Genomic DNA, 26,625 nt, shown 5'->3' with positions numbered 1-26,625 from the left:
TTTAAACTACTTACTACTCCCACCTCGACCTCTCCAAAGGACATTCAATCATTTTTCCAACCTTCCATCATGCATTGGCTATTTATAGGTTCTGCCGCTCTTTTTCTCTTCCTCCCAGCCTCAGCTTTATCCCGCGGAATTGTTGACCACGGCCACTGGAATGAACTCCGAGATCTCACCCACAACGCTTCGCATAATGGCTCGCAGGCAAAGTCAAGCCCCCCTCTTGTCATTGACACTTTCAAAAATCCAACCCGCAATGACCTGGGATTCTGGCACGGCTCCGGCGAGAATCTAACCGTACAACATGGACCAGGATTCGTCCGTCTATTCCCAACAGACCCGGACCAGAACTTCCACACACAGTTCGATTCCAACGCCTGCTACGGCCTGATACCCTGGTACAACGAGTATTTGCATGTCATATTTGAAGGCACGGATCAGTACAGTGTCTCTTTTAATCAACACAACGACGAGTGCAACCCGCAGCGCAGGCCCTTCCCCGGCATTGCAGACTCCGTCCAGGCGGAGCGGTATGTGGTTCATCCCGCCTCGGAGGCCTTTGCTGAGGATGATAACTGGGATGGTGCTGATAATATACATGCCGATGCGGGAAGGAAGAAACACAAGCATAGAAAGTCCAAGGGCGGTCGACGAAAGCACCCCCAGGGCAACACCAAGACTCCAACGGGCCGTCGTGAGCTCTATATCCCTTTGGCTCATTTCGATATAGATTTCAATCGCGTCGTGTCGGTTTCGTTCCATGGTTTCTACACCAATGAATCCATCACTTTACATCGTGTGGAAATTGTGCCTGATGTTCCATTGCCCTCGCCGGAAAATGGTCACTATCTTGTCCCTGGGAAGATGCCCAATGGGAAATTGGTTCTCCGTTGTTCCCGTCCAAATTCCTTTGCGTTTGGTATCGACGATGGACAGCCGCAGTACTCTCAGCAGGTCATGCGCATCCTTGACGAGGAGGGTGTGCGGGTTACTTTCTTCGTTGTTGGGGCTGGACTCAGGGATCCGACGAGCAATTTCACGGAGTTCTATAAAGAGATGTTGAGGAAGGGCCACCAAGTGGCGTTTCATTCGAACACTCATCCAAAGTAAGCTTATTCTGAACATTGGGGTTTCATGTGAAACGGCTGACATATCAAGGATGGAATCATTGCCAACGCTCGCTGAGATCGATGACGAGATTATGCAGTCCATGAGAATCTTTAGGGAGCAGCTGGGCATCGAGTGTACGTTAGCCTCTGAAGCATTCATGAAAATGGTCCAGACACTGAACATTTGCAGCTTCGTACTTCCGCCCGCCATTCGGTACGGTAGCTTCCCGGCTGCGTCAGGAGCTAGCCCGACACATACCAAACCCGTCCATTGTGAACTGGAGCGTCGATGTCGAAGACTGGCTATGGGCAGATACGTCCACCCCAGAGAAGCAGCTTGAAGCCTTCTTCCGCAGTGTTGAAAAGGGTGGGAATCTTGCTGTCATGCACTACCTGCATCCGACTACCATTGGATACCTACCAGAGTTCATTCGACACGTCAAGAGGGCCGGATACCAGATCATGCGAATCGATCAGTGTTTGGGGGATGCCTCCGCTCCGCCGTTGTGAATGGATAATGCCGTGAAACCTCTACAGACTCACAGCAGGACTTGTCCTGTGAATACCTAGGTTTATCCTTAAGTGTGCATGTTCCCTCTCCCACCTAATTGGTGTCCTGACGCCGTCGGCGCAATGCTGGCCTTCATTCGTTTCTTATTCTTTTGGCGTTATCTTTTAGAGCAGTGAATCAATGAAAGAGCAAGTAATGCTTGCGTTTCCACAATAGCAAAATAGGAATCCAAGTTTGGCAAGAGGGTGTATTGAGCAACCAAGTATATAAAACAACCAACGCCACGAATACAGCTTGTCTATTCAAGCTCATCAGCCACAGAACACTGAAAATGGTAGTACAGGGACATAGAAAAGAAGAAGAGAAAAAAAAAAAAAAAAAAGCACGTTCTCCCAAACCGAACTTGCAATCACTCGGCATGCCCAAGTACCAGACCAGGCTCCAAACCAAGTACTCGTCAAGTCGTTCCAATTCCTCGCTCCCCATGCAAGAAACATTAAACCAAATACGAGAGCACATAAATAGCAAAAAAAAAAACCTACCATAACACAGAGATCTTCCCCCCAAAAAAAAAGTGAACAATCAACAATATCCAAACACGACCAGATCACCTCAATCTCCGAAATCAGGTTTCCGACACAATCCCTTCTTCCCCGTCATATCGCGAATCCGACTAGTAATCCAGCCTGACGTCGCATCGCCGCTGGGAACAGCATGTCCGAGACGCGGGTTGGCACTCGTGAAGCATTTGCCTTCGCGGAAGGCGAATTGCACGCATGCATTCTGCGTCTGGCAGATCAAGCGGCAGTCTTCGAAGGTGTGCGCGAAGGGCTGATCTTCGTTTGCCATGTTATTCCAGTTCGGGCGTGTGGGCTGTGAATTTATCTCTGGTGAGATGTATTCGCGGAAGAGGTCGCCGTGCAAGAGGATTCGTTTGTTTTTCTATTGGAGTGTAAGTTAGGGAATGTTATGGGTTATGTAGCTGAATGATTGGGAGAAGGGATTGGGTTGACTTACATCACGCCAGCGCTTTTGTTCAAATTTCCATAGGTTCTCGATATCAATTGGGGAGAGGTGGTGGAGGGCAACAGCGATGAAACACCATGGTTTTCGGTAGAAGTCTGTGGTGAATTCGTCCAGCTCGCCGAGGTTTGAATTCTGAAGAATCGGCCATGTAAAGTGTAGGTTGACGCCTGCGTCGCTGAGGACCTTACCCAGCACGCAGTCGCCGGCCCAGTGCTGGTCTGTAAATGCGTTTAGCTCGACCTCGCGCGCGGCGTACTCGTCAGAGGCGCGTTGCAGAGCGGGGTTAGAGAGCATGAAGCCCGAACCACCGTGGGCGAAGATAACGTCTGCGATCTGAGTCTCCGTGCCGAGATAGTGTGGCTTTGTGTGGTCAAACCGGGCCAGCCAGGTTAGGACCGTCGGCCATGAGACGTAGGTGTCTGCTTCAACGAAGATAAACCACTTTGCGTCTGGCTTGTGGCGGAGCGCTTCCTGCGCCATTGGAAGGAACTTCCATTTGTCAAGTTTCCAACCTGGATTGTTCGGTTTTCCGATGGCAGAGTTGGCTTCGTCGGAGAAGTCTTGCTGCTCTAGACCCTTGCGGCCGTATTTCACGATACGGTGGTAGAAGTCGAAGTCCGGGTTCTTCTTTGCGGCGCTGTCCATGTTGCGGAGGACATCGTGGATTTTGACGCCTTCGATTTCTTCTGCGAAGTCGGAGTATATCACGAAGTGGGGGATGCAGCGTAATGTTGTCTGGAAGTGGATGGGGACTTTGTCGCGTGATTCTGTCACTCCGGTCTTCATTACCACGAGCACATCTTCGATGCCTGGTAAGGGTGGGCAGAATGGGGCTGGTTCACCATTGTCACCGACGGCCGGGGTAACTTCTGTCGTTGTGAAGTGAGGGCGCCATTGGCGATTGTGACTGGATAAGGAGCTGACGTGGTAGAGGAAGAAGAGCGCAATGGCGGCTGCGACTGCAATCAGGCGGCGACTGAGCCGGCGGGGGACCATCCTGAGAAATTTGAGTACACCAAAACAGAGAATAGAATCAATTGGTCATTTTCTCCCGAGCAGTTCGGATCTTGTTTTTCCCCCTCTCTCTCCTGTTAACCAAAAGAGCGAAGAACTGGGGAAGGGTCGGGGCTAAGGATGATCGACGCCGAGGTTTGCCGCTGACACATCGGGACGCGTAGCCCAAGTGGAATTTGGGATTAAATAGCCCCTTGAATCAAATATCTCCAGGGCTGGAGAGATGATAATCCCTTGCTATACGAGATATTCCAAGGCATCTTCATTTCCTCAGGGGTAGCTTCCCGCACGACGTCATAGTCCGAGATCAGCACGGGCAGTGCAGGATATCATCGAATAGTTGAATAGTTACGGAGTACTCTCTAAATAGTTAAATAATTCGATTGAAAGTGTAAGTATGCGCAGAATATGCCCTTCTCTACATGATTTACGTATGATATAGACATTAAACCTATTGACATGGCAACAAAAAGCTTCAAAACATATAAACATGAAACGGTGTATGGCACCTAGTGATAAGGACAATATATATTCTTGCATAGGTCTCTAGCATTATCCCCAAATACATAGTGCTATACGGAACCAATGACAGTATTAATTGATTCTACTAGACCCGAAAAGACCCATTATTTGTTTATATTGAATTTTACACCCATGGAAGCATCACTGCGCTGCTTGTGTCTTCTCGATCATCTTTGTGTGCAGCTTAACCAACTCGGGAATGATAAGACTCTCAATCTCAATTCCATCCCGACTGGTTTCATTAACCTGCTCAGCCTTTGCTTCTTCCGACGTCGATGGATTCCCCTTCTTAGCCTCCGCCAACCCAACCTGATCCTCAACACCAGAGATACTCTTGCTGCGTCGAGACTTGGGAACGCGGAGCCAGCGCTCATGCGGCTCATCAGGCGTAATGAAGACTACCTCCCACTTGCGTGTCGAAAGTAAATTGCCAATCACCAGATGGTGGGAGTAGCGTTGCAGCGCAGTGCGCGCTTTGTAGACAAGCAGCGAGGGATCCGTCTCCAGCTTAAATGAGACAACCATACTCCCTTCCGGAGCCCAGCCATCCACCAACTGATGCAGAAACTTGGGCACGGGGTCGAGGTTGATGACGAGCTTCCTGCTATTCGACGAGGCCTTTTCTTCGTTCTCGCCCGTATAGATCTCATCCGAAGAGATTGCGCTCCCCCGCATGTGCGGAGGCAACTCACTAGACTGGATCTTGTGCTCTGCCATGCGACTGCGCGGGATGAAGAAATCGCTGACAGCAGCTGCAAGGTAGAAGAGCGCATCCGGGCCAAGCGGCCGCATCAGCTTCGCAATTGACCGCAGCTCGAACATGTATTCTGAGACCGTCGTGAACGGCAACAGGAGGAGGCGGTTGTTCTGCTTCGCGTACCGGTATTTCCGCAGCACGCTGCGCATCTGGTCTTGGTACTCGTCGCGCACCATAATAGGCCCATGGCCTGGGTTGGAGGAATCCGCCGACGCCGGCGCCTCGTCCATGAAATCGAGGAAGCAATTCGTTGAGTGGCTGTAATGCCGCGAGTATGGTAGGAGGCTATATTGCCGGTGTAGGAAGATCACTGCGTACCCCTGCTCGAGGAAGTACTCGGCTGATGTGGCTCCACGAGTTCCGGCGGAGAAGTTGTCGATGAATCGTACGGTTTGCGCTTCGAGTGGTACTGTTGTGCCTCCGGATGTGACGAGCACTACACGCCGGTGTGCCTCGACGTGAAGGTCAATGAATGCGCGTGCCAGCGCTTCATGTCGCGGTAGTGCCTTTGGTGGGGGGTATTCATTGAAATAGACGGATTCTGCTTCCGCTGGGGACATTTCGCCAAGTAATGGGGTGGACATTGTGAATGATGATAGAAACGCTTGTCGGCGGAGAAAAATTGTCGAGCAATTGCGAACGGAAGGTCTGCAGGTGAACTGCAGTTGAGATGCCGAGGATGCCGCTCCGCACCTTAACGCCTTGGTGGGGTTGCAGTGGGTGTTTCTTTGATGCCAGTCAGCTGCCCACGATTGGCTGAGAGCCTGCTTTGTTCACAATATCCAAGAAATTTTCTATGTTGTACATTTACTTGCGTGTTCAAAGGTGACAATATAGCGAGGTTGAGCTACCCCTCCATCATATGGTGTGGGGCGCTGAAACTGAACAGCTCGATCCGGCACTAGCGCTCCCGTTTGACCGATGCGTGACGGTGAATGCTTGGAATATCTGAGTATAAGGAGCTCTGTCGGACAAAAGTGAAGATATCCAGAATGGCCCTATTTCACTGGTGCGCATCACCGAGAGGCCGAGGTGGCACTCGGTCACGTGTATGCTATATGCGGAACAACAGGGCCCCCGCATGAGCTACATCATATACTACATCGTAGAGTGCAATCTGCCAAAATGGATGTTCCTATGTAAAATGTATTTCACTGCAGATACCGACTGCGCAAGGCGTGACTGATGGTACTCATGCGACTCGCCATTCCACCATGCTGCATGTTGCTTAGAAGAGCCTCCTCCAGGGCTGACTGGGTAACGCTTGCATCTGACCAGTCGATCAGTTGGAATCCAGAATCCTCGGGGTTGAGACACATACCGTCGAGATCACTGAAGCTGCTTCCCATACTGGGGGTACCATCGCTAGCTTCGCGGCCGGAGGCGGTCGACTTGCGCGAATTTTGGCGCTCGGCAGCGCTCTGAGGACTGAGTACCGGTGCCCCCTGGCTGGTCGGTCTGGCTCCATCCGGTAAGCTGCTACGACCGCCCGAGCTCATAGAACTGGTGGATGAATCTGTCGGTACCGGGGCCCTGGGACCAGCCCGCTGCTCAGGATGGCGGCGTTGCGCTGCTGCTCGCTCGGCATCTAGACGGAGGGTAGTACTGAGTTCCTGGACAGGCCGCTCATGATGGGTATGCTCGTGCTCTCGGGCTAAGGGCAGAAACGCTGGAGTGTCTTCTTCGTTGTCCTCATCATCCCGAAGACCAGAGCGCTGGGTAGAAAATTTGCCAAACCGTTTGAACAGGGGTGCACGTCTGGTTGTGTCCTCCTCGTCGGATCCTGATTCTTCCGGGGAGCTTGAGGATAGGGGCTCTTCCTCAAGGGGCGGAGATCGGGGCAATGATGCGACGGGTGGCTGTTCTCGTCTCACAGCTGAAGGCCGACGACCAAAAGAATCCCACCGTGGTTCTTTGTCCTCGATTGTCGGCGTGCCGGTGCGTGTAGGGTCCCGAGATCCGGGAGTGAGGTTAGTAGCCGTAGTTGATGTAAAGCTCGTACGTCGGTTTTCAGGGGCTGCAGTCAATGTCAAATGCGTTCGATCCCTCGGCGGTATCAAATACCCTGTAGGACGACGAGTCGGGGTTCGGTCCATACCTCGTAGAGGGATATCTTTCTGTTGAGATACTTGCCGGGATGGCGCCCGAGAACCTATTGATCATCAGCCACAGACCATACTGAATATAAGCAAGCACCGGATATACCTGTTGCCAGCGTTTCTCTCTGGGGCTGTCCACTCAAGGCTGCACTACCAGAAACAGAACCTAGAGCTGGAGAAGGGGAGGTCGACTGTGTAGTGTTGACCTTGCGCATTTGAGCCCGAACCTGCGACAGTTGGCGATCATAGAGCCATGCCGCCTGCTGAAGAAGAAACTGCAAGGTAACGTCGAAGTTCTCTGCCCTAAATCAACCATGTTAGCATCCCTCGTCTTGAAGGTGCTTGGGGCAGAGTGCTGTTACAGAGCTTTCCCTGCGGTGATGTCAGCGATGTCAGAGCAATGCGAAGCAAAGAAAGCAAAGCAAATGGTCAAAACAAAGGCAATACATACAGTCTATGTCACCCTTAGATGGCCGAGAAAGAATATCCCATAGCGCTTGGTCTTTGGATGCATTCCATTCCACCTATTTACGTCAGTGGGTGCGTGAGGAGTTTCTCTTGGGGAGACTTACAGGCGGCGGGTCGACGAAGTCGCCCCTCGGAAATGGTAAGCGTATGAATACCGTGAAATTAGTGTCGACGGGGTCGACTTTGATTGACATCCTGTAAATTGCGTGTAGATTGCGATATGTTGGGAGCGAGACCTCTCAGTGCTCCTGTCCGGCTTAGTAGGTAGTCTTTTGACTGATGAAACAAGAGAACGACGACTTTAGAAACTAGAGTGGTTGTTTTCCGGGCAAGTGGGACTCCAAAAAGTGTTTTCCCAGAAACAATAGATGTGATGTCGATGGGCGTTGGAGTCGAGCGTGACGACGGCGGGCGGTCATTTTGATTGGCAGCCAAGGTGCGTGGAAGGCAATGAGGCTCTGCGTGGAATTTCCCTAATGCGGGGAATTCAGAGCTTATTGATAGGAGATCAAATACCACCACGAGCGGGAGGATATGTCCACGCACCAGAACATTGGCATGGTTCACAATAGAGGAAGTAGAATATTTACAGACTGCCAGATACAAAGTGTCAGTGTCCAGTCAGACTGAGTAAGGTAAACCCAGTCAGCTCAATTGTCAGGAAAAGTTAGACTGTATACTGCATAGTTGCCTTGGAATTCGGGTATAAATATCGGCTTAACTAGTTAACTAGTTATAGTTATGTTGTAGATCCATGGTCTTTACTCACTATGATTGGATAAGCTGTTTTTAAAAAAGATAAAAAAAAAATAAAAAAGTCATCGCCCGGGGGCGATCCGGCAACTCGAGATCAAACGGCACTCGAGCTGAGGATGAACAGGTTCCAAACAAGCGGGACGCCAATCGTCACCAACGACAACCGCTTGGCCAAATGCCCGCTCACCCAAACATTCCTACGGTTCAGTGCAATACATCATACGGAATGGTATCATTAACAGGAATTCAGGAACTCAATGTTGTTACTTCAAATGCTCTAATGACTCCTTTATAGATCGCATTCACAGCTTTTGCCGAGCTGTCAGGTTCTAGTCTATGGCTGGAAGGTAATCTTGTTTGTTTTCCAGTGGTACATACCTGTAGTAGTAGGAAACGAGAAAATAACCCATGCTAGTCGATTTCAAGTTAGTATCTCCGGGCTAGGCTCTGCAAGTCAGCGTAGACTATCCCGTAGAAGCGGGTGGAGATCAGCAGTGGCATCCTTAAGCCTAGGCCTCGGCTCAGACTCAACTTCGACATCCTACGTCCTCCCACGCCAACCATGGATATTCTCACGTATTATTACAATAGATGCTTCGCATTTATCATTCGGACATTCGTGTACTTTGCTAGCAATGTAACGGCCAGCCCAGATGAGATTCGCCATATCAAGTCCAGGGATGCTGGTCGAACCATCAAGGTTCACCTGTATCAACCTTCTGGCTCAGGCCCATCACCCGTCCTCCTCAACTTTCACGGAAGTGGCTTCGTGCTACCCCTCCATGGTAGCGATGACGAGTTTTGTCGACGGGTCAGTCATGAAACCAAACATACTGTCTTGGACATCCCCTATCGTCTGGCGCCAGAACACCCGTTCCCCGCCGCGCTGAACGATGTGGAAGACGCCGTCAGATATGTGCTCACACGTCCAGATGAATTCGACTTGACTCGTATATCTATATCTGGATTTAGTGCTGGGGGAAACCTCGCGCTGGCGGCTGCGTCAACCCTCTTCCCTCGCGATACCTTCCGCTCCTTGCTGGCAATCTATCCCGTGACTAATCTAAGTCCTGATCCTGCTTCAAAGATCGCCCCGGCCCGGGGTGAATCTGTAATTCCTCTTCCTGTCATGCGGCTCTTCGACCGCTGCTATATACCCTCATCCTTCGACAAGCGAGACCCGCGCATTTCGCCGCATTACGCCCAGGCGGATCGATTCCCACAGCGGGTTCTTATGATCACCGCGGATGGTGATACTCTCGCGCTTGAAGGAGAGGAACTGGCCCAAAAGATCAAGAAATTGCAAGGCTGGCATGTGGTCAGTGAGCGCATGCAGGGGTGTAGCCATGGATGGGATAAGAACGCGAGGGCCGGAACTCCACAATACCAGGCCAAAGAGCGAGCTTATCAGCTGGCGTTCGACATGTTGAATGACTAGTAAGCTAGTCTTATATGGAGGTAGATGCGCCCGTCTACATCTCCTGATATCTCGTGTTCTTGGCATGATGTATGGCATGATCCGCACTTCCATGAGGCCGAGGCTATTTCCATAGCCCTAAGCCCTAACTTCCCAATATGGCGAAAATCGAGGGGCTTGGTCAAGGGGTGTTTTCCAGGGATCAAGTATAGAGTTGGAAATGCAGGTTGGCGCAGGGCTATCTAAACAAATGCCGAGATGTTTATTGGTACAGTTTGATAAATCTCCGGGATACATTGTATATACGACATATGTAAATACAGACGTAGTATATAAAGAGTTATCATCTCTATCTCTTACAGTATCCCCAAGCCGTCAAGCTTAGCCGTTTCAAAATAAACCCCATTGTCCCGGAGTAGAACCAGGGATTGCGTCAGGGCCATCCGTGGGTCAGTTTGATTATTTTTTTTAAACAAGAAATTTCCTAAAACGACAAATCATGAGGAAACGAGAAAGAAGACCGCCAACTGGTCTTTGTTTCCCCTTTCTTTCTCTGGCCCCTTTACTCAGTAGCTTTGACCCTCTTACCTCCACACCTTCATTTCTCATACTGTCCTTACAACCCCTCCTTGACAATACCCTGGATGCCGTCATAGAACGCATCCATGTGGACGGATATTATTCTTAGCTCTATCTGACCCTGACTTCCATGTGCGCCCGCTGGTTAGGCGCCAAACACCACCTCCTATAACTGTACATACAATGGAGTCAAGCGCGGGGCCCATCTTCGATGAGGCCCAATATCGCACCGATGTCCTTCACCTCCCCTCACCGGAATCCGAAGCAGCGCAGGCGCAACAACTAGCCGAAGAAGCCGAACAACTGGGTCTGAAAGTGCCAGAGATCGAAGTATCTGCGCCGTTAGCTGCCTCGATCGCCTCAGGAATGGTCGATCTCTCCTCACCAGTCCTATCTTCTGGATCATCGACCGATCGGAATTCGATGTGCGGCTCCCTCACTCCGTCCCACGAGCCGTCCTCCCCCGTCCCATCCGTGCTCGACCAGATCGTGTCGTCGCTGTCGGATGTCACGCTTTCCTCAGATCACATTAAGGCCGGCAGTACGCGATCGCTGGCTTCTCTGTCTACGCGCCCGACCTCTTTTTGCTCTAGTGAGGGGAAACCGGGTCTTATTGGACACGGGTATAATGATGCGTTCGAGGCCAGGTCGCACCGGCATTCGATTCTCAGCATCGCCTCTGCTGACAAAAAGGAGAAGCGACGGAGCAGCTTGAAGTCTGCCATTGGGAGAATCCATTTCCGCAAGAAACGCACGTCCTCGGCCATTGTCTTGCCTTCGGATGGGCGCATAGCTGTATCCACAAGCGACAAAGGCGTTGAACATGTTTTCTTTGAGCCTACACAGGGACCTGACAATGCTGCCCATGAGGATGTTCCGCTCCATGCGAGCGATGAGGTATCGCTTCCAAGGTTGGAAATTCCTCGGTTCAGTAAAGAGGAATTACAAAGAAGCCTGGACGATCCGGAGCTAAGTGAGTTGCACGAGCGGCATCAAATGGAAAGGAATCGACATCTCGCTTTCCACGACGCCGCCCTAAGTACCCTCCGGCGTCGGCACCAGACCGCTGTCTCAGAGCACCAGTCTGACAACCAGCGCCAGGAGGATGAGAGACGCGAGAAGGTTCGGGTTACAAGATTCTATTGTTATCACTTTTCTAGGCTAACAAGCGCTTGTACAGAACATCCAGGCCATAGTCCAAATTGAAGAGCGACAGTTGGCGGTAGAAATCGAACAGCAACGCGAGTTCGATCGAGCCAAAATGAACTCGCGCACTCGCATTAAGCATATGGAGGGGTATCTCCGCAATGCCAGCCCACCGCCATCTCCCGCCGGAACACCGACCAAAGCCGAACGATCCGGGCGATCGTCAGAATCATTCTCAGAGTCCGGCTCGACCCCACCGGCCCGTGTGCTCACTCGCCAACACATGGAGCAACTAGAACAACAATACCACTCCCACAAGAGCATGGACCAGCTCCACGACGCCCGCATCAAAGTCCTCCGTGATCGCCAAGAACTCAAGCTGCAGGAAGCCACGGCGCGCATGGAAAAGGAACTGGATGAAATGCGTAACCGACACATCCAGGATGTTGCTGCCTTGAAAGCCGAGCATCAGCGAGAAGAATCCTCCCTCGTGCAGGCCTTGGAAACGAAAAAGACAACTTTGCAACGCCGCTGGTATTTGGAAGAGGCTATCCTACGCCGGCATCTCGAGGTGCGACATGGCCAATCATATGGTCCTTTGCCGCTCGTCACCTTCAACACCTCCACTACCCCCGTTGGTATGGCGGAACACTCACCACTTGAAACTTCTTCAACCCCGGATACAATCCATCCCAGCCAGGATTGTGTGCCTCTCTAACTGGAGACGATGACATGACATTTACTCAATATACCCTTCTAATAACCCCTTCTTCTGTCCCCGTTATGCCCTTACCCTCCTTGTAATAATTTTGAAGTCTTTTGGATTGACGCGCACATACACATACACGCATTGCGGCGGCTTTTTGGTCTCATGATTGCATAGCATTTGGTGGGGACCATTGAATAGACATACCAGGCCTGTTTATAAGATTGGATTTAGCTGCACTGAATTTCAAATTCAATTTGATTCGAATAAAGTTCATATTGGGGTATCTCTTGCTGGAAAAACGAAATTAGACCATATCTCATCTCCCAGGTGATCCAGACAACACCTCAGCCCTCAACCTATCCAAAACCGTCTCTACCCTCCCACCACCCCCAGTAATCGCATCCTCGACCTTCTTATCCCGACCCTGATCACCAATAACAACAGCCCGCTCCACAATTCCAGTATTAGACAACTTAAACCGCCCAACCCGCCCATCAACCCACTCAATCCGCACATACCGCGCCTCAATCGCAACAGCAGCCAAAGACACAATCCCAGTGTCTCGATCCGGCGAAACATCAAACGGTAACGGCCCCCCACCCTCACCAACGAGACCCAACTTCTCACGCAGGAACTCAACCGCATCAACACGCATGTGCCAGGCAACAAGCTCCCTCCGAAGCTCGCGCACAAACCCCCGCAGATCTTGTTTCCGGGCAGAGTTGCCGCCCTTCTTCCACGGCTTCGCGGGCTCAGTGTCCTCGTCCTCGCCAGATGAACCTCCCCCAGCCCCATCTCCATTGTCGCGGGTTACACCAGGCCGTGGCAGGTAAACACTCTCCAGCTTTGCTATGGATATAAACGCCGGCACGGTGTGTCGATACACCTTCAAGACCTTCGAGTCAGCACCACCTGCGCCCGGACCAGCGCGACTTCGCTCTTTTTGGAGGATTACGTAGTATGGTTTTGCGAAGCGGCCATTCCGTGTGCATACGTCGATGCGCACGCCGAGGAGGGTCACACCATTGGCTGCCGGGGATGGGTCTTTGAATGGGAAGGCTGTGGCGCCGAAGGCAATGCGGTGGTGGTTTGAGGAGGTGTGTGCGCCGGCAGCATGGACGAGGGGGAAGATTCTTGTGAGGGGGTCAGTTGGGTTTGTGGTGGGTGGTTGAGGTTTGCGGAGGAGTTTTTGGACTGGGTCGGTTGTTAGGAGGCTGGATGTGAGGATGCGCTTGTGTTTTTGAAGCTTTCGGACTTCATTTGGTTAGCTTCTTGTTTTGGATTTAGGGGTTTTGGTTTGCGACGCTTACTTTCTGCGCGGATGGAGGCTATCTCTGAGTCTAGTTCCTCTTCTTCTGGGTCTGGTGATGCGGGGGCGTGAGACGCCATTGTTGTCATTTTGGATGTTGTGTGTAGAACTATGTATGGTCTTCGAGATGACTATAGGGATTAGTTTCCCTTCCGAGGTTGCAATGTCATACAAGGTAAGCTATGTTGTAGATAGTGGAGATTGGGGAGTTGTTTATTTGCGACACGTGATCACGTCAACATCCGACGCGAGACAGGAGCTTGGGCTGGGCTGAGGTTGTCAGATTATTGTTGATTATGCAGGATTTGAGCAGACCCTGGAAGAGACTAAGCCTTAAAGGTGTTTATATGGAGATTTTGGCTTTATATAAATCAGATATGATATAGGCTTATCCCCTGCAGTCCTACCGTGTTGATGTGGTGACCTCATAGTGTTAGGTACTTTAGGTACTCTATGTGTAACAGGAGAGAGAATAAATATCAAAAGATCAGACTCGGATCCATCTCCATGCCTGTGTTATGTCCATGTCCGACCGTTTTCTATACGGAGAAGACTAGACTAGAACCCCCTGGCACCCCGGATCTGCAGCCGCAGCCAAGAGGCCAGCTTGCCTCATGTTCTTTTGGTCATCCTGCGGTTCGGAGATCCCCCACTAAACATCTACTTTCGAGGTTTCTTTCTTTTCATATCCCTCATTCACTCCTTCATTCTCGGTGCAGTTAAACATACAGCATACTCAAGGTATCGAAACCTGCAGGAACCCTTCGAAACTGAACCTTCGATCCATCCCTTTCACTATTCAACACCATAATATCCAACTTCAGTCCTCGATTCAATCAGGACGAAGTTGACGCACGCGATACCTCCCTATCATAACATTGCATTCAATGACACGCAAGAACGCGACCCTCTCGAAGCGCCGCTCCAAAGCGAACCTGACAGTTGCTACCGGGTCAAACGGGCGTGCGAATGGCAAGATGAATAACAACATCGAAATGCGCAGGAGGGATACGCCCTCCTCGGAAACCTCAGCCGAAAGAACAGCCCAACTTATGTCACGAACAAGCTTCTCCCTCGACAATGAGCCGATCGTACCCCAAACCCCAGTCCAGACGAATACAACTTTCCACAACCTACCACGCAGTGATCGACGTAACTTCCTGCTGCTGGTCTTGCTATACTTTCTCCAAGGAATTCCCATGGGCCTAGCCACCGGCTCTGTACCCTTCCTGCTCAAGCCGTACCTCTCATACGGCCAGATTGGAATCTTCTCGCTCGCCTCATACCCGTACTCGCTCAAATTGTTTTGGAGTCCCATTGTCGACGCTGTGTGGAGTACGCGCTTTGGTCGGCGCAAGAGCTGGATTACCCCCGTGCAGGTGATTGCCGGACTGGCTATGATTTATATGGGCGGCCATATCGAGGAGATGATGGTCCAGGCCGGAGCCGATGGTGGTGCGGGTGTCTGGAAATTCACATACTGGTGGTTCATGTTGGTGCTTTTCTGCGCCACCCAGGATATTGCTGTGGATGGATGGGCTATCACTTTGATGTCCCCGCCTAACATCTCCTACGCTTCAACCGCCCAAACGGTCGGATTGACAGCCGGCCACTTCCTGTCCTACACTGTCTTCTTGGCTTTCAACTCGAAGGACTTTGCCAACAGATGGTTCCGAACCATCCCCGGAGATGGCGGTCTGCTATCGCTCGGCACTTATCTCAACTTCTGGGGCTGGGCTTATCTGATCGTGACTTGCGGTTTGGCTTTCCTCAAAAAGGAAGAACGCACCAAGGAACGTGACAGCATTATGGATGTGTATAAAAGTATGTGGAGCGTTCTGAAGTTAAAGAACATCCAGACCATCATTGTGATTCACCTGATTGCCAAGATCGGCTTCCAGGCCAATGACGGAGTCACCAGTCTCAAGCTCCTGGACAAGGGCTTTGGCCAAGACAACATGGCCCTGGTCGTGTTGATTGACTTCCCCTTTGAGATCATGCTGGGCTACTATGCCGGCCAATGGTCAACCAACTACGGAGCAATGCGTCTCTGGGGCTGGGCCTTTGTCGGACGATTGGCAGCCGCTGTGCTCGCCCAATTGACCGTTATGATTTACCCCACGGCCTCGGAAGTGCCAATGTGGTATATGCTCACGGTAATCGGCGAGCATGTCCTCTCAACCTTTATGAATACTGTCATGTTCGTCTCCATCTCGGCCTTCCACGCCCGCATCGCCGATCCAGCCATTGGCGGGACGTACATGACTCTCCTTGCCACGTAAGTCATACTATCTGTCCTCTCCGTTCCTTATCCTGCAATAAACTATGCACGCAATAGCTAACATATAACCTCTAGCGTCTCCAACCTGGGAGGAACATTCCCCCGCATCTTTGTCCTTAAACTCGTTGACATGTTCACCCAAGCGACTTGTCTTCCTCCAACCATCCCCCCACCTGCCGACTCCCTCAAGGACACCCTCATCATGACGCCATTCTCCTGCGCCCTCGAGCCGGAGAAGAACCGCTGCATCAACGGCGGCGGTACCTGTCACATCGACCGTGACGGGTACTATATGACCAACATCCTCTGTGTGCTCATTGGCGCGCTCACATTCATTATGTTTATCAAGCCGGCTGCGCAGAAGCTACAGGACTTGCCTCTCCGCGCTTGGCGATTGGCATCCAACCCCCAACGGGGTTGATATAGTTCCTCTACCGTGGTTTTGGTATCTCGTGACGGCCTATGATGTCTTCGTATACCCTCTGTCTGGGATATTCCAGATATTTCATAGATTGAATAAATAAATAATCTAGACAAAATGACATTATTTGTAACGCTTCAGTGTTGTTTTATCGAGATCAGTCCCAGACCCAAGGCATGTCACCAAACATATAAACCTGGAAAATAAGCTTCCAGGTCTCCCAGCGTGTTACACCTCCGTGATATAGCTCACCCTCGTCTAATAACCTGGCGTTCCGTCGTCAAAGGCGTAGCGGTTACTATCGTCGAAGCACTGTTTGGACCGATCTCACCCTCGGCCTTCATAGCTTCATGTTTTTCGCTTAGGTCGTTATAGTGGTCAGTCCGTAGCCAGACTATCTGTATGCTACCTTGTTTGGCTTTCCGAGAAAAGCTTCATGGTTACAGGCAGTATACGTCATATATGCGAGAGCTTTTATAGTACTTCTTTGTGCTCAACACGCACGGTTAGTCAACTCGACGTGTCTACAAACATCTATGGGTATTGAGCTATTCCCCCAACGAAACAGCGACGTCAGACTCAACTCCAAGCCTTCTAGAAATCTGTCGCTCGTCTTCCACCAAGCCCTAATCTACAATGCAAACTGCACGTAAGACCGCCTCTGTCGGTCCTGAGCCAGTTAAATGCACCTGTGCCGTATTCCTCAAATGCTGAGTTGACGAGACAACCACCATTGGGATGGCACGCCTTTTCTTCCCCCGAGACCAGGCCCGGACCAGCCGAACCGCAGCATATCCGACAAGAACCTTTACGAATAAGGGTGTCGACGATGTTGCGTCTAATGGCAGCCAAATAACTTCGCTTTCCCCCCGATGCCAAGAAAAACGTATCCGAGACCCCTCTACTCCGTGCGGAGCCATGACTTTTCTTTAGCCAAGTTGTTTCAGCTGCTTTTTAGCTGCAGCTGAAAGGAGGTGCCCTCGAGCCTATGGAGTCTCGACTGGCTGACGATGGATGTGATTGGTTCTGCTGGCTCCGCTTCTGCAGGTGCAGTTGTGTACTAAAATAGTCTGACTTTAGCGTGAGAGTGGTGTATAAAAAGAACTAAGAAGAAGCAATTCTACGCTTCTCAATATTTTGGATAAACATTTTATACCAGCTTATTTCAGACATTAAGCCCTACTTATCACAGGACTTGTTTCTACCAACTACACAATGAAATTCCTCGCCGTGTGCTTGATGGCCATTGGCCTCTCTCGCTGGACTGTGAATGCACTACCCAGCCCTGAAGACCTCGCAGTCCTTGCCTACAGAGCTGTATGTCAACCAACTGAATTCCGGTGTAGTTAAACCTGCTAATATTTTATAGTGGGATTTCCGTTTCCTCAGTGAAGCACCCCCGGTTTGCAATAGCTCCGTGAACAATATCGAATACTCCATTCTCCACTACTCTGGTGCGAAACGGCGTGACTGTCAGGTATTAAATCTTGCCAAATTCAACTCAACAAATGTCAAGAGTATCTCATGGAAGAGCCCTTCGGAGACAAACCGGTATGATCTTTGCATGTTCAGCTCTCCTGACTGCTCCGGTGGGGAGGACAGTCTGCTGGGGAGCATTAACAATGGTTGGGATGTGTGCTATCTGTACAATGGATTTGAGTCGTGGAGTATTATTCCGAATGGGGATGCTTGTGTTCCAGATGGGGGCGATGAGGAGGAAGGTCAGGGGGAATAAACGGGTATGACCTGATAATTGGAGAAATGATGATACTGCGTGGTAAATAGGGTGTATATCAATTTGATACATACGTTTATAAGGTCGGGCGCGGTATTTATTGGGTAGAGAAAGTGCAGGCAATGAATGAAGTCGCAATCAATCTAATTAGACTCGATACTAAGTATTGTCAAGTATATGTATGCTTGATATCGAGAGGGGAGTGTAAGCGTGGAGTACGCTAGAGCTTCCATGACCTGAGAAATTCCGCCGCAAACCGATGGGCCCGGTAACTTCAGGTCTGGAATATGCAAATAGCCCATATAGCCCGCATTAGCAGCATTATTTCTCAACTTCCCGCTGCAACTCCCGAACAGCGGAATCAAGAACGAACCTAGCATATCCACGATGCAACCTCAGAACCCAAGCTGGAATGATCTTCTGTTTCTCCAGCTCACCTTCTGCATAAACAACCTCATAATCATGCGCACTTGCGAATCGCACCTCAACAAATATACCCCCGTTTCTCTGGAACGGCTCAGAAACACTCATCTCATGTCGCACACCCGACATCAAGCGCCAAGGATACCCCCAACGCGCAATCTTTTCAAAGAACAGGCGGGGTGCGTCCGGCAGTTCCATCGAGACCAGTAGTCCGTTACTATCTGCGTCAGTGGCCGGAAGTCGCTGCACTTGCAATAAACCGTTCAGCAGAATGCGCGGCGCACCAGTGGTCTTGTCCGGTGAAAACCCCTCCGCTGAGTTGCCTGTGTCGCATGGTGTGAAACGGAAGTTCGTGAGTAGTCCGAGGAGAGAGCCCTCGACTCGTAGGATTTTGCTTCCAGTGACAGATCTAGCCCAGGCGTATTCGAGCTCTGTTTGTGTTGGTGTCTTTGCGTTTGGGACGCGTGCTTCGATGACTTGTAGGGGTATCTGTGCCGCGTAGATGTCGGTATATGCACAGTGCTGGGTATTTGGGCTGTGTGCTTTGCGGAGGGCTTCGCTCCCCGCTGCGGGAGGAAGCGCTGGATACTTTTCTTCCAGATGGCAGAGTCCACGGTGGATGCTGTAGCCGGCTAGGCCGGTGGCGGCGGTTGTAAACCCTAGTAGTCGGAGGGAGAGTCTAGACATAGCTGTGAGTGTTGAGGTTGCTTTGAATGTTTCAAGTTGATTTCAAATGGAGAAAGCGAGGCTAGCAGTTACTAACTGCTTCGGGCATATCATATGATGCGCTTGGGGGCCAAAGGAAATAAAGGAAATGCCCAGCACGATATTGGTCATTGCATGTCGAACCACTTGTATCTCGATATGTGTATTCCTATTATCGGACTTGCAGATATGTCAGATAAAGCACTCGAGAGAATATACACATACCATCGATGACATCGATGGTATGTACATCGTAGCTCTATAGATCGAGAGATCACCCCGACCCGCTCCGACTAACTCACAACAGCCGACACCTTATGTCTTCTCTGAGTAGTTCTGACAATCAGGGATATGTTGATAGACATCCTCTGTTGAGGTGCCATTGCAGCAACCAGGAATGGCGGAAAGCTAGAGGACACCGAACAAGTCAGCCGTCATTAGCTTTCCCATTTCCGTGGTCTCTCCTAGCTCATTGTCGATGCGCTACTTCACTGTACCAGCAGCAAGGAATAAAGGAATCGGCGCGGTTTGAGGTAGAAAGAGAAGCATCAAGAGGGGTATAGTTACTATTCAGCAAAGAAATATCCCGTCACCTAGAGCAGGGGAATTTCCGAAGTAAATCACCCTGATCTTCACATTAACCAAGAATATGTTATGCTACCCACTATTCATCTCTAATTTTCTACACATGACCTATGATTATACAATAGGAGATACCTACCTATCGTCGAATACCTGAACTAACCCTAACAAACCCGATTTAGTCCATCGACGTCAGTGGATCAACGGATCGCCCCGCCGACCCGCGATCTTTTTTTTTTTTTCCCAGGCCAACAACATCCCAACCGACACCAACCCTACAGTCGTCCAAGTCAACCTTGGAATAACCCACCCCATCTGGGCAATGACAAACACAGACTCATCATCCGCACAATCCGCACCATCCTCCCCAGCAACAACAATGTCAACTCAAGACAACCCCGCAGTCGACAACGACAATTCCCTCGACGACATCTTCGGCTCCTCCCCACCCCAAAATACCCTTAACGCACCACTCCCACCAACAACCGCAACCTCCCAATCAACCGAACCCTCCGACCTCCCTGGCCTCCGCCGCCAACACGTGACAGCAGGCTACCGCGACGGCACATCCGCCTCCAAGGGCGCACACGTGCAAGAAGGCTTCGACGGAGGCTTCCCCGTCGGCGCACAGCTGGGTATGCGCGCTGGTACTGTACTGGGCATTATGGAGGGACTGTTACGCGGGTTTGAGGAGCGGAATGGACCGGGTGTTGTGAAGAAGCCGGTGCGGGGTCAATCTGCTGTATCTACGGGGACGGACGGTGCTACCGAAATTGCGGAATTGCGTCGACAGAAGAGGGAGCAGCTGCGGGTGCTGTATGAAGCTGCGTTGAAGGAGCTGGATGTACAGGCTGTTTTTGCTGAGGCTGGTGGTGCGCCGGAGATTGCGCCGAGGGCGGAGGATGGGGAGGAGGAACGGGCGGAGGTGCAGCTTGGGCGGAAGGGGGATGTTGTTATTGCGAAGTGGGAGGGGAGGGTTGGGGTTCCGGGGTGGGAGGAGAATATGGAGGCTTTGGAGATGAAGGAGGAGGGCAAGGGCGGGGGTCAGGCTGTGGAGCACAGTTGAAGTTGTCTTGGATTTATGCAGACTTGCTTACGGCTTGCACTATGTGTTTGTCATGGATACGACACAAGGCTGTGATTTGTCTGGAGATCGACATCACAGTGCCCCGCCAGAGACAGGGACGAAGGAAGGAAAAGGTCTCCTCTCATCTTGCAGATACGAAAGCAGGATTAAGTTCCTGCAGAGATGGGCCGGTCGAGTATCTCCCGGGGTCTCCGCTGCTAGGTCCCCGCTGCAGGGATCATCCCTGCCGCGGGGATCCGAGTATCCAAATACCTGGAACAGTCGCCGCTGCCACTGCAAGGTTGATGCGACATACGGGAAGGGCGGAAGGCCGGTCCGGACTGTGTGTCCTCGGTTGTTTGGGATAGAATGGTCGTGCTCCTCTAAGACACTGACGCTGGGGTCTCTGCACACTACCGTAGACACGGCTGTTGCCATGGTGGTGTTGCAGGTTGGATCTGGTATCCGATTTTACCTTTTCTACTGTTTCAGAGACATTTCGCCAGACTTTGGGATGATAGCCAACGGCTCGATTATGTCCAATGTATTCTGCAAATAGAGCTGGTTTTGTTTGTCAAAGCAAGAAAAGCAAACTGCCTGCCTGTCAAACACGAGGCAGAAACGACAAGTCATATGTCACACATTGTAGCCCTGCGCGTCCTAAGTAGTCATCTCACAGAACCAAAGTACCTACAAAACAACAACAGAAAGGTCTAGACGGCCCAGTCCCGGATCGAGCTCCCTACAGCCCCACATCACAAACTCCGATAGATCTGTAACCAGCCAACCTGGCGGGTCTCGGGGACGCAATGAGGACGCAGCCGGTGGACCACCTTGCGCCTGAGGTCACCGCGGAAGGGCTCCGGCACAGGGGGATGGAGATTTATTTGGCCAGCCTAAGTGAAACCCCTGTCTAGCGTACCTGTCAAAGTGGCGATTAGGAGATCGGGGTGTTAGTTTGAGTTGTATTGAGGAGAAAATGGAGTTGTGATATCAGATTGAGGGGACAACGCGGGTTGGCTTTTTCTCGTGCATCAGATTGGTAGTCCTGATTTAAGCTTGTATCACATAGGGAGCAAAGTAGATGGACAAAATGATATGGTTTGGGTCTTTTCAGCCGAGGTCGAGATACAGGGTCTCGGACGATGGTGGCTATTGGCGGACGTTGAGGCGCGGCTCATGCAAGGGATAGATAGGGTCTTGTCTTCATATCCGGGTTGACTATGTACAATATATTTGAGTATTCAAGATGCTACTGGGTTTGTATTTGGATAAGGACAATCCGATTATGTGAATTGCGTGAGAGGTGTACATTGGCGCAATTGTCGGTCAGCGTCAGTTTGGCGTGTGCCATCCCAAGCCCTAAATCCTCAAACCTCAGCCTCGACATGTCGATCCAAGGCCATCCCACATCCCCAGTGGATCCCCGGGGTCCGCGGTGCAGCCGTTGTGGGGAACGTACGAATGCGCTGCGCATCGAGAATTAGACAGGTAACTTGTTGTATGGCATTCGTGTTCTCATGCCGGCATACCTTGGATCCAGGATTCGATCCTCTGGCCAGACATCAGTGTTCTAAAATAACTGCAAGAGAATCTGCGGGCGACTGTGCATATGGAATGACCATGACGCACTGCATACGTGGCCAGACGGGTTGTGCAAGTTCTGGCGATGAGTTGACTGTTCAGAGGTGAAGCCAGCTGAGGATGTTAGTTTGTGCCTGGGGGAAGGTTTGGTGATTCCCTTCGCCCTTGTTGTTCCAGGGCTTTCTGGTTGTGTAATTGAGCCCCTCATGCATCGCATAGGACTGTAATGCCTTGCCTATGTAGAAGTTGCTGTTACATCGTCGTCATTACTCGGTCGGGTTGATGGTTCAAGGAGGTTGCGGTAGTATTCAAGATACCTTTGAGGATCGTCCGGACTCCGTAGTCCAGCATTCCTCAAAACGTGCGCATCTCCTAGACAACGAAGTAACAAAGGACCATTCATGCTTGAGATAAAATGTGATGGTTTCTATTTTGTCTATCCGTGGAAGATCCATGAATGAGGTAGTGAAACAACTTTTGATGAATGCAAAAGAATCCAGAGAAGGCAGATTTTTGGTCATAGAAACACAGACCACACAAGGCGCCGTATTCCTCTATTTTGAAATTATGAATCACAGGTTGATGAAGGAAATGATTGTCGTAGCAGTAGTAGCAGGACATAATTCAGTCAGACATGGTAAAAAGGAAGACCGTTGTCGATAGTAACTTCGTAATAAAACAGAGCGATGGTAGTACAGCACGCGAAATAGCGCAATCAAGACATGGAAGAAAATCAGTGCAAAGATATGACGAGTAGGAAAATTAAAGATAGTTAGCTCGAAGGTATCGAGTCATAAGTCGGTAGTCATGGCCTCATGGCCTCTAGGACTAGGCATGAGGTTCGTTTCGTGGCGCGAGATATCGCAGGTAGAGAACGTCTTTGGGCGCGTCTGTGTCCAGCCACAATCGGGTCTGGAGAGTTCATTATTTTCATGGTGCGCGGGAAGCAAAATCAGATTTTTCGCGTCAGGGAGTGGACGTGTTCGTAATCGAGACACATTGGAGACATGAAGACAGTCATATGAAATCGTTGGAGGGATCGTTGGTAAAGTCGGTATGTTGTAGCATAGTTTCGTCCGTTAAAATTGAACCCAGAGAACCGGAACGCCGAGGGAAAATGCATCAGATGGTGGTAACATTGGTCTTCTTGTGAGACTTTTGGGGCTTCTGGCAGTTCAACGAACGCAGGGAGTTCATGAACCGCTCGAAGAGAGGCCTTTGCTCACGAGCTCCATTGGTGGGAGTGTGAGAGTATTGGTCATAGCAGAACGAGGTCAATTTCTCCTTGTCACCCTTGTCAGAGCTAGAGTTGGAGTATTCGGGGGAGTCGGAACGCTGACGACGGCGGAACTGAGCTTGGAAAGCGGCAGCTGCGGATCGGTCAACGTCGGAGCTATTGAGACTGCTGTTCTTGCGGGAACGAGAGCGGGTTAGAGAGGCGGAGGAAGGAGCGACAAGACGCAACGTCTGCAGCCCGCTATGTGCTCGCACCGCTTCTTTGCTAGTGCTGGGACGGTCCATGCTGGGACGGAAGGCTTCGGGAATAGGCTCTCCGAGAATATCCTCTGGCATGCATGGGAACTGCTCACATGTCTGACCATCCAGCATAGCCTGATGAAGTTTTGGTTGTGACTTGGCGGCACGGAGCTTAGCACGGCTGCGAACCTTGCGGAGTGTGTCTATAGGCCGACGAGACATAGATTTACGCCCAGCAGACTCCGAATCGGAATCCGACTCCCACACGGACTGCTCACAGAAGGCGTCGATGGTAGAAATTGAAGGGCGTTCCATCGAGGTTGCGGTCCACTGGCGGGAGATGGGTGCGGAGCTAGCCACAGGACTAGGGACGGGACTAGGGCAGTCGTTGGCGGGAATGAAGAGAGGGTGGTCAAAATGGGTCATGTGAGGCTCCATGGTGACTGGGTTGATCAAGGATGGAGGAGAGATCATGGAAGGATCCAGAGGAGGGCGGGTTCCAGGGCTGGATTGCTTCCGACGAGACGTGCTGGGGGAACTCGCGGTACGCGACAGAGTGAGACCGCTAGGAGGCTGCTTCCGGCGGCGGGACCGCGATGAGCAGGATGCTGTAGTGTCCTCGTAGCCCATGGTGATGGTAGTAGTAGAGTCGTTTGAGTGTTGGAAGCAAGGTGTGGTTGGGCGAGTATCCGCCGGGTTGAGGGGGAGCCACCGGCGGAGGAGGTGGAGGCGGAAGGGAGTACGTAGGTGGTGTAGAGGCAGGCAGATAGAAGCGGCGACGGGGCTCAATCTGGACCTGGTTTGCGTGCTTGTAAAGCTGCTGAGTCGCCTCCAAGACGGCGTCGGGGCAGCTAGGTGAATCGTAGGATGAAGAAAAAGAACTGCTGGGGGTCAAGTCGGGAGTAGTGCTGTCTGTGTGAACGGAGCTGAACGAGACCTGGCTGCTGTGCAGCGGACTGTGTTCCTCCGTCGAGGAAGTGTATCGGTGGAATCTCAAGCTGTTCTCCAACTCCACCTGCGCAAGTGTGGAGCGATCTGGTCCGTATTGTGATGGGTGGTGGATGTCCTTGTGGGTCAGGGACAGGGTGTAGTACTGGTCTTCGTCTTCAAAGCTATCATTGCGCATGTCCGATGTGTAAGGATTCCAAGATGGCGTGGCAGCCAGTGATTCTTCGAGGTAGAAGGGATCGAGATTTGATTCTTCCAGGACCTTTGGGCCAGCCGGGTAGTAAGAGGATGCCCGCTTTGCAGGTGAGGGCGATGGGAGACAGATTGTAGTCTCTGATCTATTCCGATCTTGGTGCAAGACGTCCAACTCGCCTGGACAATAAAGACCTCTTTGATCCATGGGACTGTGAGCTCGAGTAATATGAAAGAGAATGAAACACGAGTAAGCAAGATCTCTAGGATCTAGGCACAGTACAACAGATCAAGAGAAGAATTGCCACAGGACGAGAGAAAGAGAATGAAGAATGAAGAATGAAAATGACCGAAGTGGAGGCCAGGGTGAAGGGGATATGTTTATACCAAAAATAACCTCGACCTAGAAGCCCTAGGACAATGATCCGGTGGCTAGCCCGAAAAGCAGATGCATGCCAATGCACCATGGCACAATGTAAACAAAAGCACAGCCGATCATGACCTATCTGACCTTGCATGGTCCCCTTCCGTAGGGATGGGGTTGCAGCAAGGACCCTTCGATTGGGTCCCCCAGCAAGGGCGCGCGGAACTCGATCCGTACAATAACACTAAAAGAAACATCCCGAATACAATGTGAATTGTATGTGTTTGTGTCCCCTTGTGCTCTTGTGTGTCTGTGATCTGTGATATGGGCTCTGGAAGCCATGGAAGTGACACGAGGAATTGTACCACCAGATCTCATTTGTTTTTTTTTTTTTATACATATATTTGAAATAATTTTCAGCTCAGAGGCAAAAAAGGTCAAGAGAAAAATAATCCGTACATCTGCAGAGTGCAGAAATCCTGTGCAGATGGCTGGGAGAGAAAATGTGAGATATCAAAAGTCCACGGAGGTCCCGGGATCAGCCACTAACGATCGCCGTGATCTATAGGGTCTATTCTATAGGGTCTATTGCTCTGTCACTTGGCAGTTCAAAGTACTTCAGAGTACTTCTGGACTTTGGACTTTGGACTTTTTGGTCTTTGGTCCCTTCGATCTCTTCGACATTCTTAGCATTCCTTAAAATTCGAGCCTCACAATTCGATGCCACAACGTTCCATCTCGGAAATTGTTCTGCTCGCGACTACGTCATGGGCTTATTTTGTTTTGTTTTTATTTTCTTGCTTTTGAGTACAGAGTCCGGAGTCCCCAATAGTGGCTGGCTAGAGACCTTTAATGCTTTTTCTATACGGAGCAGTGACACCATGTCTTGTTGCACCTTTGTAGGAGTGAAGATAGTTCTCCCTGATTCTCGTATTTCTCCTTTGCCTTGACTCCTTAATAAATACGGACTACTCCGTACCTGGATTTAATTGAGTCGGATGAGCCATCCTAACTTTCCGCAACAGAGACAGGATGGTCGGACACCCAAGGAGCTCACGTATAGACAGTGGACAAATCACATATGTTGTGCATCTGTAACTCTGACATTGTGCTGCCATTGGTGCATCAAGGAAGTCTTTTCTTTTGATTAATGTTTGATCCGACCATACAAATTCACTTCCAGCTTGTCAATGTATGTGGTATGTGTTTGCAGGGTCCAGCTCCTATCTCACGGTTTCAGCTCCATATTGTATACACCCCAAGGGTGCTATTATTCTCCATTGTCGCAAATCTGCAGGCCCTCAAGCAGACCAAATCAAAACAAAACAAACTCGAGACATATGCTCAGCTAAGTCAATAAACCCCACATTCCATCGAAAAGGTTGACTTGCATGCATCCCGCTATACCTACAGCCGAGGTGCA

The 26,625-nt window shown here is 50.8% G+C and overlaps 12 protein-coding genes across 12 annotated transcripts; 6 read left to right on the top strand and 6 right to left on the bottom strand.

The window, feature by feature from the left end:
* Nucleotides 1-69: 69 nt before the first annotated feature.
* On the top strand, nucleotides 70-1,622 carry N7525_008668 (polysaccharide deacetylase family protein; the record flags this gene model as incomplete). The annotated part of the gene is made up of 3 exons (XM_061214454.1): nucleotides 70-1,109; nucleotides 1,162-1,247; nucleotides 1,303-1,622. 3 exons carry the CDS (start codon nucleotides 70-72, stop codon nucleotides 1,620-1,622), a joined length of 1,446 nt encoding a protein of 481 aa, XP_061068885.1.
* Nucleotides 1,623-2,235: 613 nt separating this feature from the next.
* Nucleotides 2,236-3,645, bottom strand: N7525_008667 (glycosyltransferase family 31 protein; the record flags this gene model as incomplete). The annotated part of the gene is made up of 2 exons (XM_002562731.1): nucleotides 2,236-2,565; nucleotides 2,641-3,645. The coding sequence occupies 2 exons, from the start codon at nucleotides 3,643-3,645 to the stop codon at nucleotides 2,236-2,238; spliced, it is 1,335 nt and encodes a 444-aa protein (XP_002562777.1).
* Nucleotides 3,646-4,326: 681 nt separating this feature from the next.
* On the bottom strand, nucleotides 4,327-5,526 carry N7525_008666 (phosphopantothenate--cysteine ligase CAB2; the record flags this gene model as incomplete). The annotated part of the gene is made up of 1 exon (XM_002562730.1): nucleotides 4,327-5,526. The coding sequence occupies one exon, from the start codon at nucleotides 5,524-5,526 to the stop codon at nucleotides 4,327-4,329; it is 1,200 nt and encodes a 399-aa protein (XP_002562776.1).
* A 567-nt stretch (nucleotides 5,527-6,093) lies between these two features.
* On the bottom strand, nucleotides 6,094-7,703 carry N7525_008665 (uncharacterized protein; the record flags this gene model as incomplete). The annotated part of the gene is made up of 5 exons (XM_061214453.1): nucleotides 6,094-7,094; nucleotides 7,148-7,344; nucleotides 7,404-7,413; nucleotides 7,493-7,565; nucleotides 7,614-7,703. The coding sequence occupies 5 exons, from the start codon at nucleotides 7,701-7,703 to the stop codon at nucleotides 6,094-6,096; spliced, it is 1,371 nt and encodes a 456-aa protein (XP_061068884.1).
* A 1,124-nt stretch (nucleotides 7,704-8,827) lies between these two features.
* N7525_008664 (putative esterase/lipase) lies at nucleotides 8,828-9,703 on the top strand (the record flags this gene model as incomplete). Its single annotated transcript, XM_002562729.1, has 1 exon — nucleotides 8,828-9,703. One exon carries the CDS (start codon nucleotides 8,828-8,830, stop codon nucleotides 9,701-9,703), a length of 876 nt encoding a protein of 291 aa, XP_002562775.1.
* Nucleotides 9,704-10,444: 741 nt separating this feature from the next.
* On the top strand, nucleotides 10,445-12,125 carry N7525_008663 (uncharacterized protein; the record flags this gene model as incomplete). The annotated part of the gene is made up of 2 exons (XM_061214452.1): nucleotides 10,445-11,383; nucleotides 11,442-12,125. The coding sequence occupies 2 exons, from the start codon at nucleotides 10,445-10,447 to the stop codon at nucleotides 12,123-12,125; spliced, it is 1,623 nt and encodes a 540-aa protein (XP_061068883.1).
* A 307-nt stretch (nucleotides 12,126-12,432) lies between these two features.
* Nucleotides 12,433-13,514, bottom strand: N7525_008662 (uncharacterized protein; the record flags this gene model as incomplete). The annotated part of the gene is made up of 2 exons (XM_002562727.2): nucleotides 12,433-13,370; nucleotides 13,427-13,514. The coding sequence occupies 2 exons, from the start codon at nucleotides 13,512-13,514 to the stop codon at nucleotides 12,433-12,435; spliced, it is 1,026 nt and encodes a 341-aa protein (XP_002562773.2).
* A 798-nt stretch (nucleotides 13,515-14,312) lies between these two features.
* On the top strand, nucleotides 14,313-16,127 carry N7525_008661 (SD08430p; the record flags this gene model as incomplete). Its single annotated transcript, XM_002562726.1, has 2 exons — nucleotides 14,313-15,703; nucleotides 15,782-16,127. The coding sequence occupies 2 exons, from the start codon at nucleotides 14,313-14,315 to the stop codon at nucleotides 16,125-16,127; spliced, it is 1,737 nt and encodes a 578-aa protein (XP_002562772.1).
* Nucleotides 16,128-17,342: 1,215 nt separating this feature from the next.
* N7525_008660 (uncharacterized protein) lies at nucleotides 17,343-17,862 on the top strand (the record flags this gene model as incomplete). The annotated part of the gene is made up of 2 exons (XM_002562724.1): nucleotides 17,343-17,444; nucleotides 17,497-17,862. 2 exons carry the CDS (start codon nucleotides 17,343-17,345, stop codon nucleotides 17,860-17,862), a joined length of 468 nt encoding a protein of 155 aa, XP_002562770.1.
* Nucleotides 17,863-18,183: 321 nt separating this feature from the next.
* N7525_008659 (uncharacterized protein) lies at nucleotides 18,184-18,972 on the bottom strand (the record flags this gene model as incomplete). The annotated part of the gene is made up of 1 exon (XM_061214451.1): nucleotides 18,184-18,972. The coding sequence occupies one exon, from the start codon at nucleotides 18,970-18,972 to the stop codon at nucleotides 18,184-18,186; it is 789 nt and encodes a 262-aa protein (XP_061068882.1).
* Nucleotides 18,973-19,894: 922 nt separating this feature from the next.
* On the top strand, nucleotides 19,895-20,638 carry N7525_008658 (Yae1 family protein; the record flags this gene model as incomplete). Its single annotated transcript, XM_002562722.2, has 1 exon — nucleotides 19,895-20,638. One exon carries the CDS (start codon nucleotides 19,895-19,897, stop codon nucleotides 20,636-20,638), a length of 744 nt encoding a protein of 247 aa, XP_002562768.2.
* Nucleotides 20,639-23,344: 2,706 nt separating this feature from the next.
* N7525_008657 (uncharacterized protein) lies at nucleotides 23,345-25,046 on the bottom strand (the record flags this gene model as incomplete). Its single annotated transcript, XM_061214450.1, has 2 exons — nucleotides 23,345-24,579; nucleotides 24,656-25,046. 2 exons carry the CDS (start codon nucleotides 25,044-25,046, stop codon nucleotides 23,345-23,347), a joined length of 1,626 nt encoding a protein of 541 aa, XP_061068881.1.
* Nucleotides 25,047-26,625: the final 1,579 nt, after the last annotated feature.

The sequence above is a fragment of the Penicillium rubens genome, assembly GCF_028828025.1.
Source record: "Penicillium rubens strain IBT 27055 chromosome Unknown utg000003l_segment0_segment0, whole genome shotgun sequence".
NCBI lineage: Eukaryota > Fungi > Ascomycota > Eurotiomycetes > Eurotiales > Aspergillaceae > Penicillium > Penicillium rubens.
Note: the sequence above shows the minus strand (reverse complement) of the source record. Positions and strands in the feature narration are given on the sequence as shown.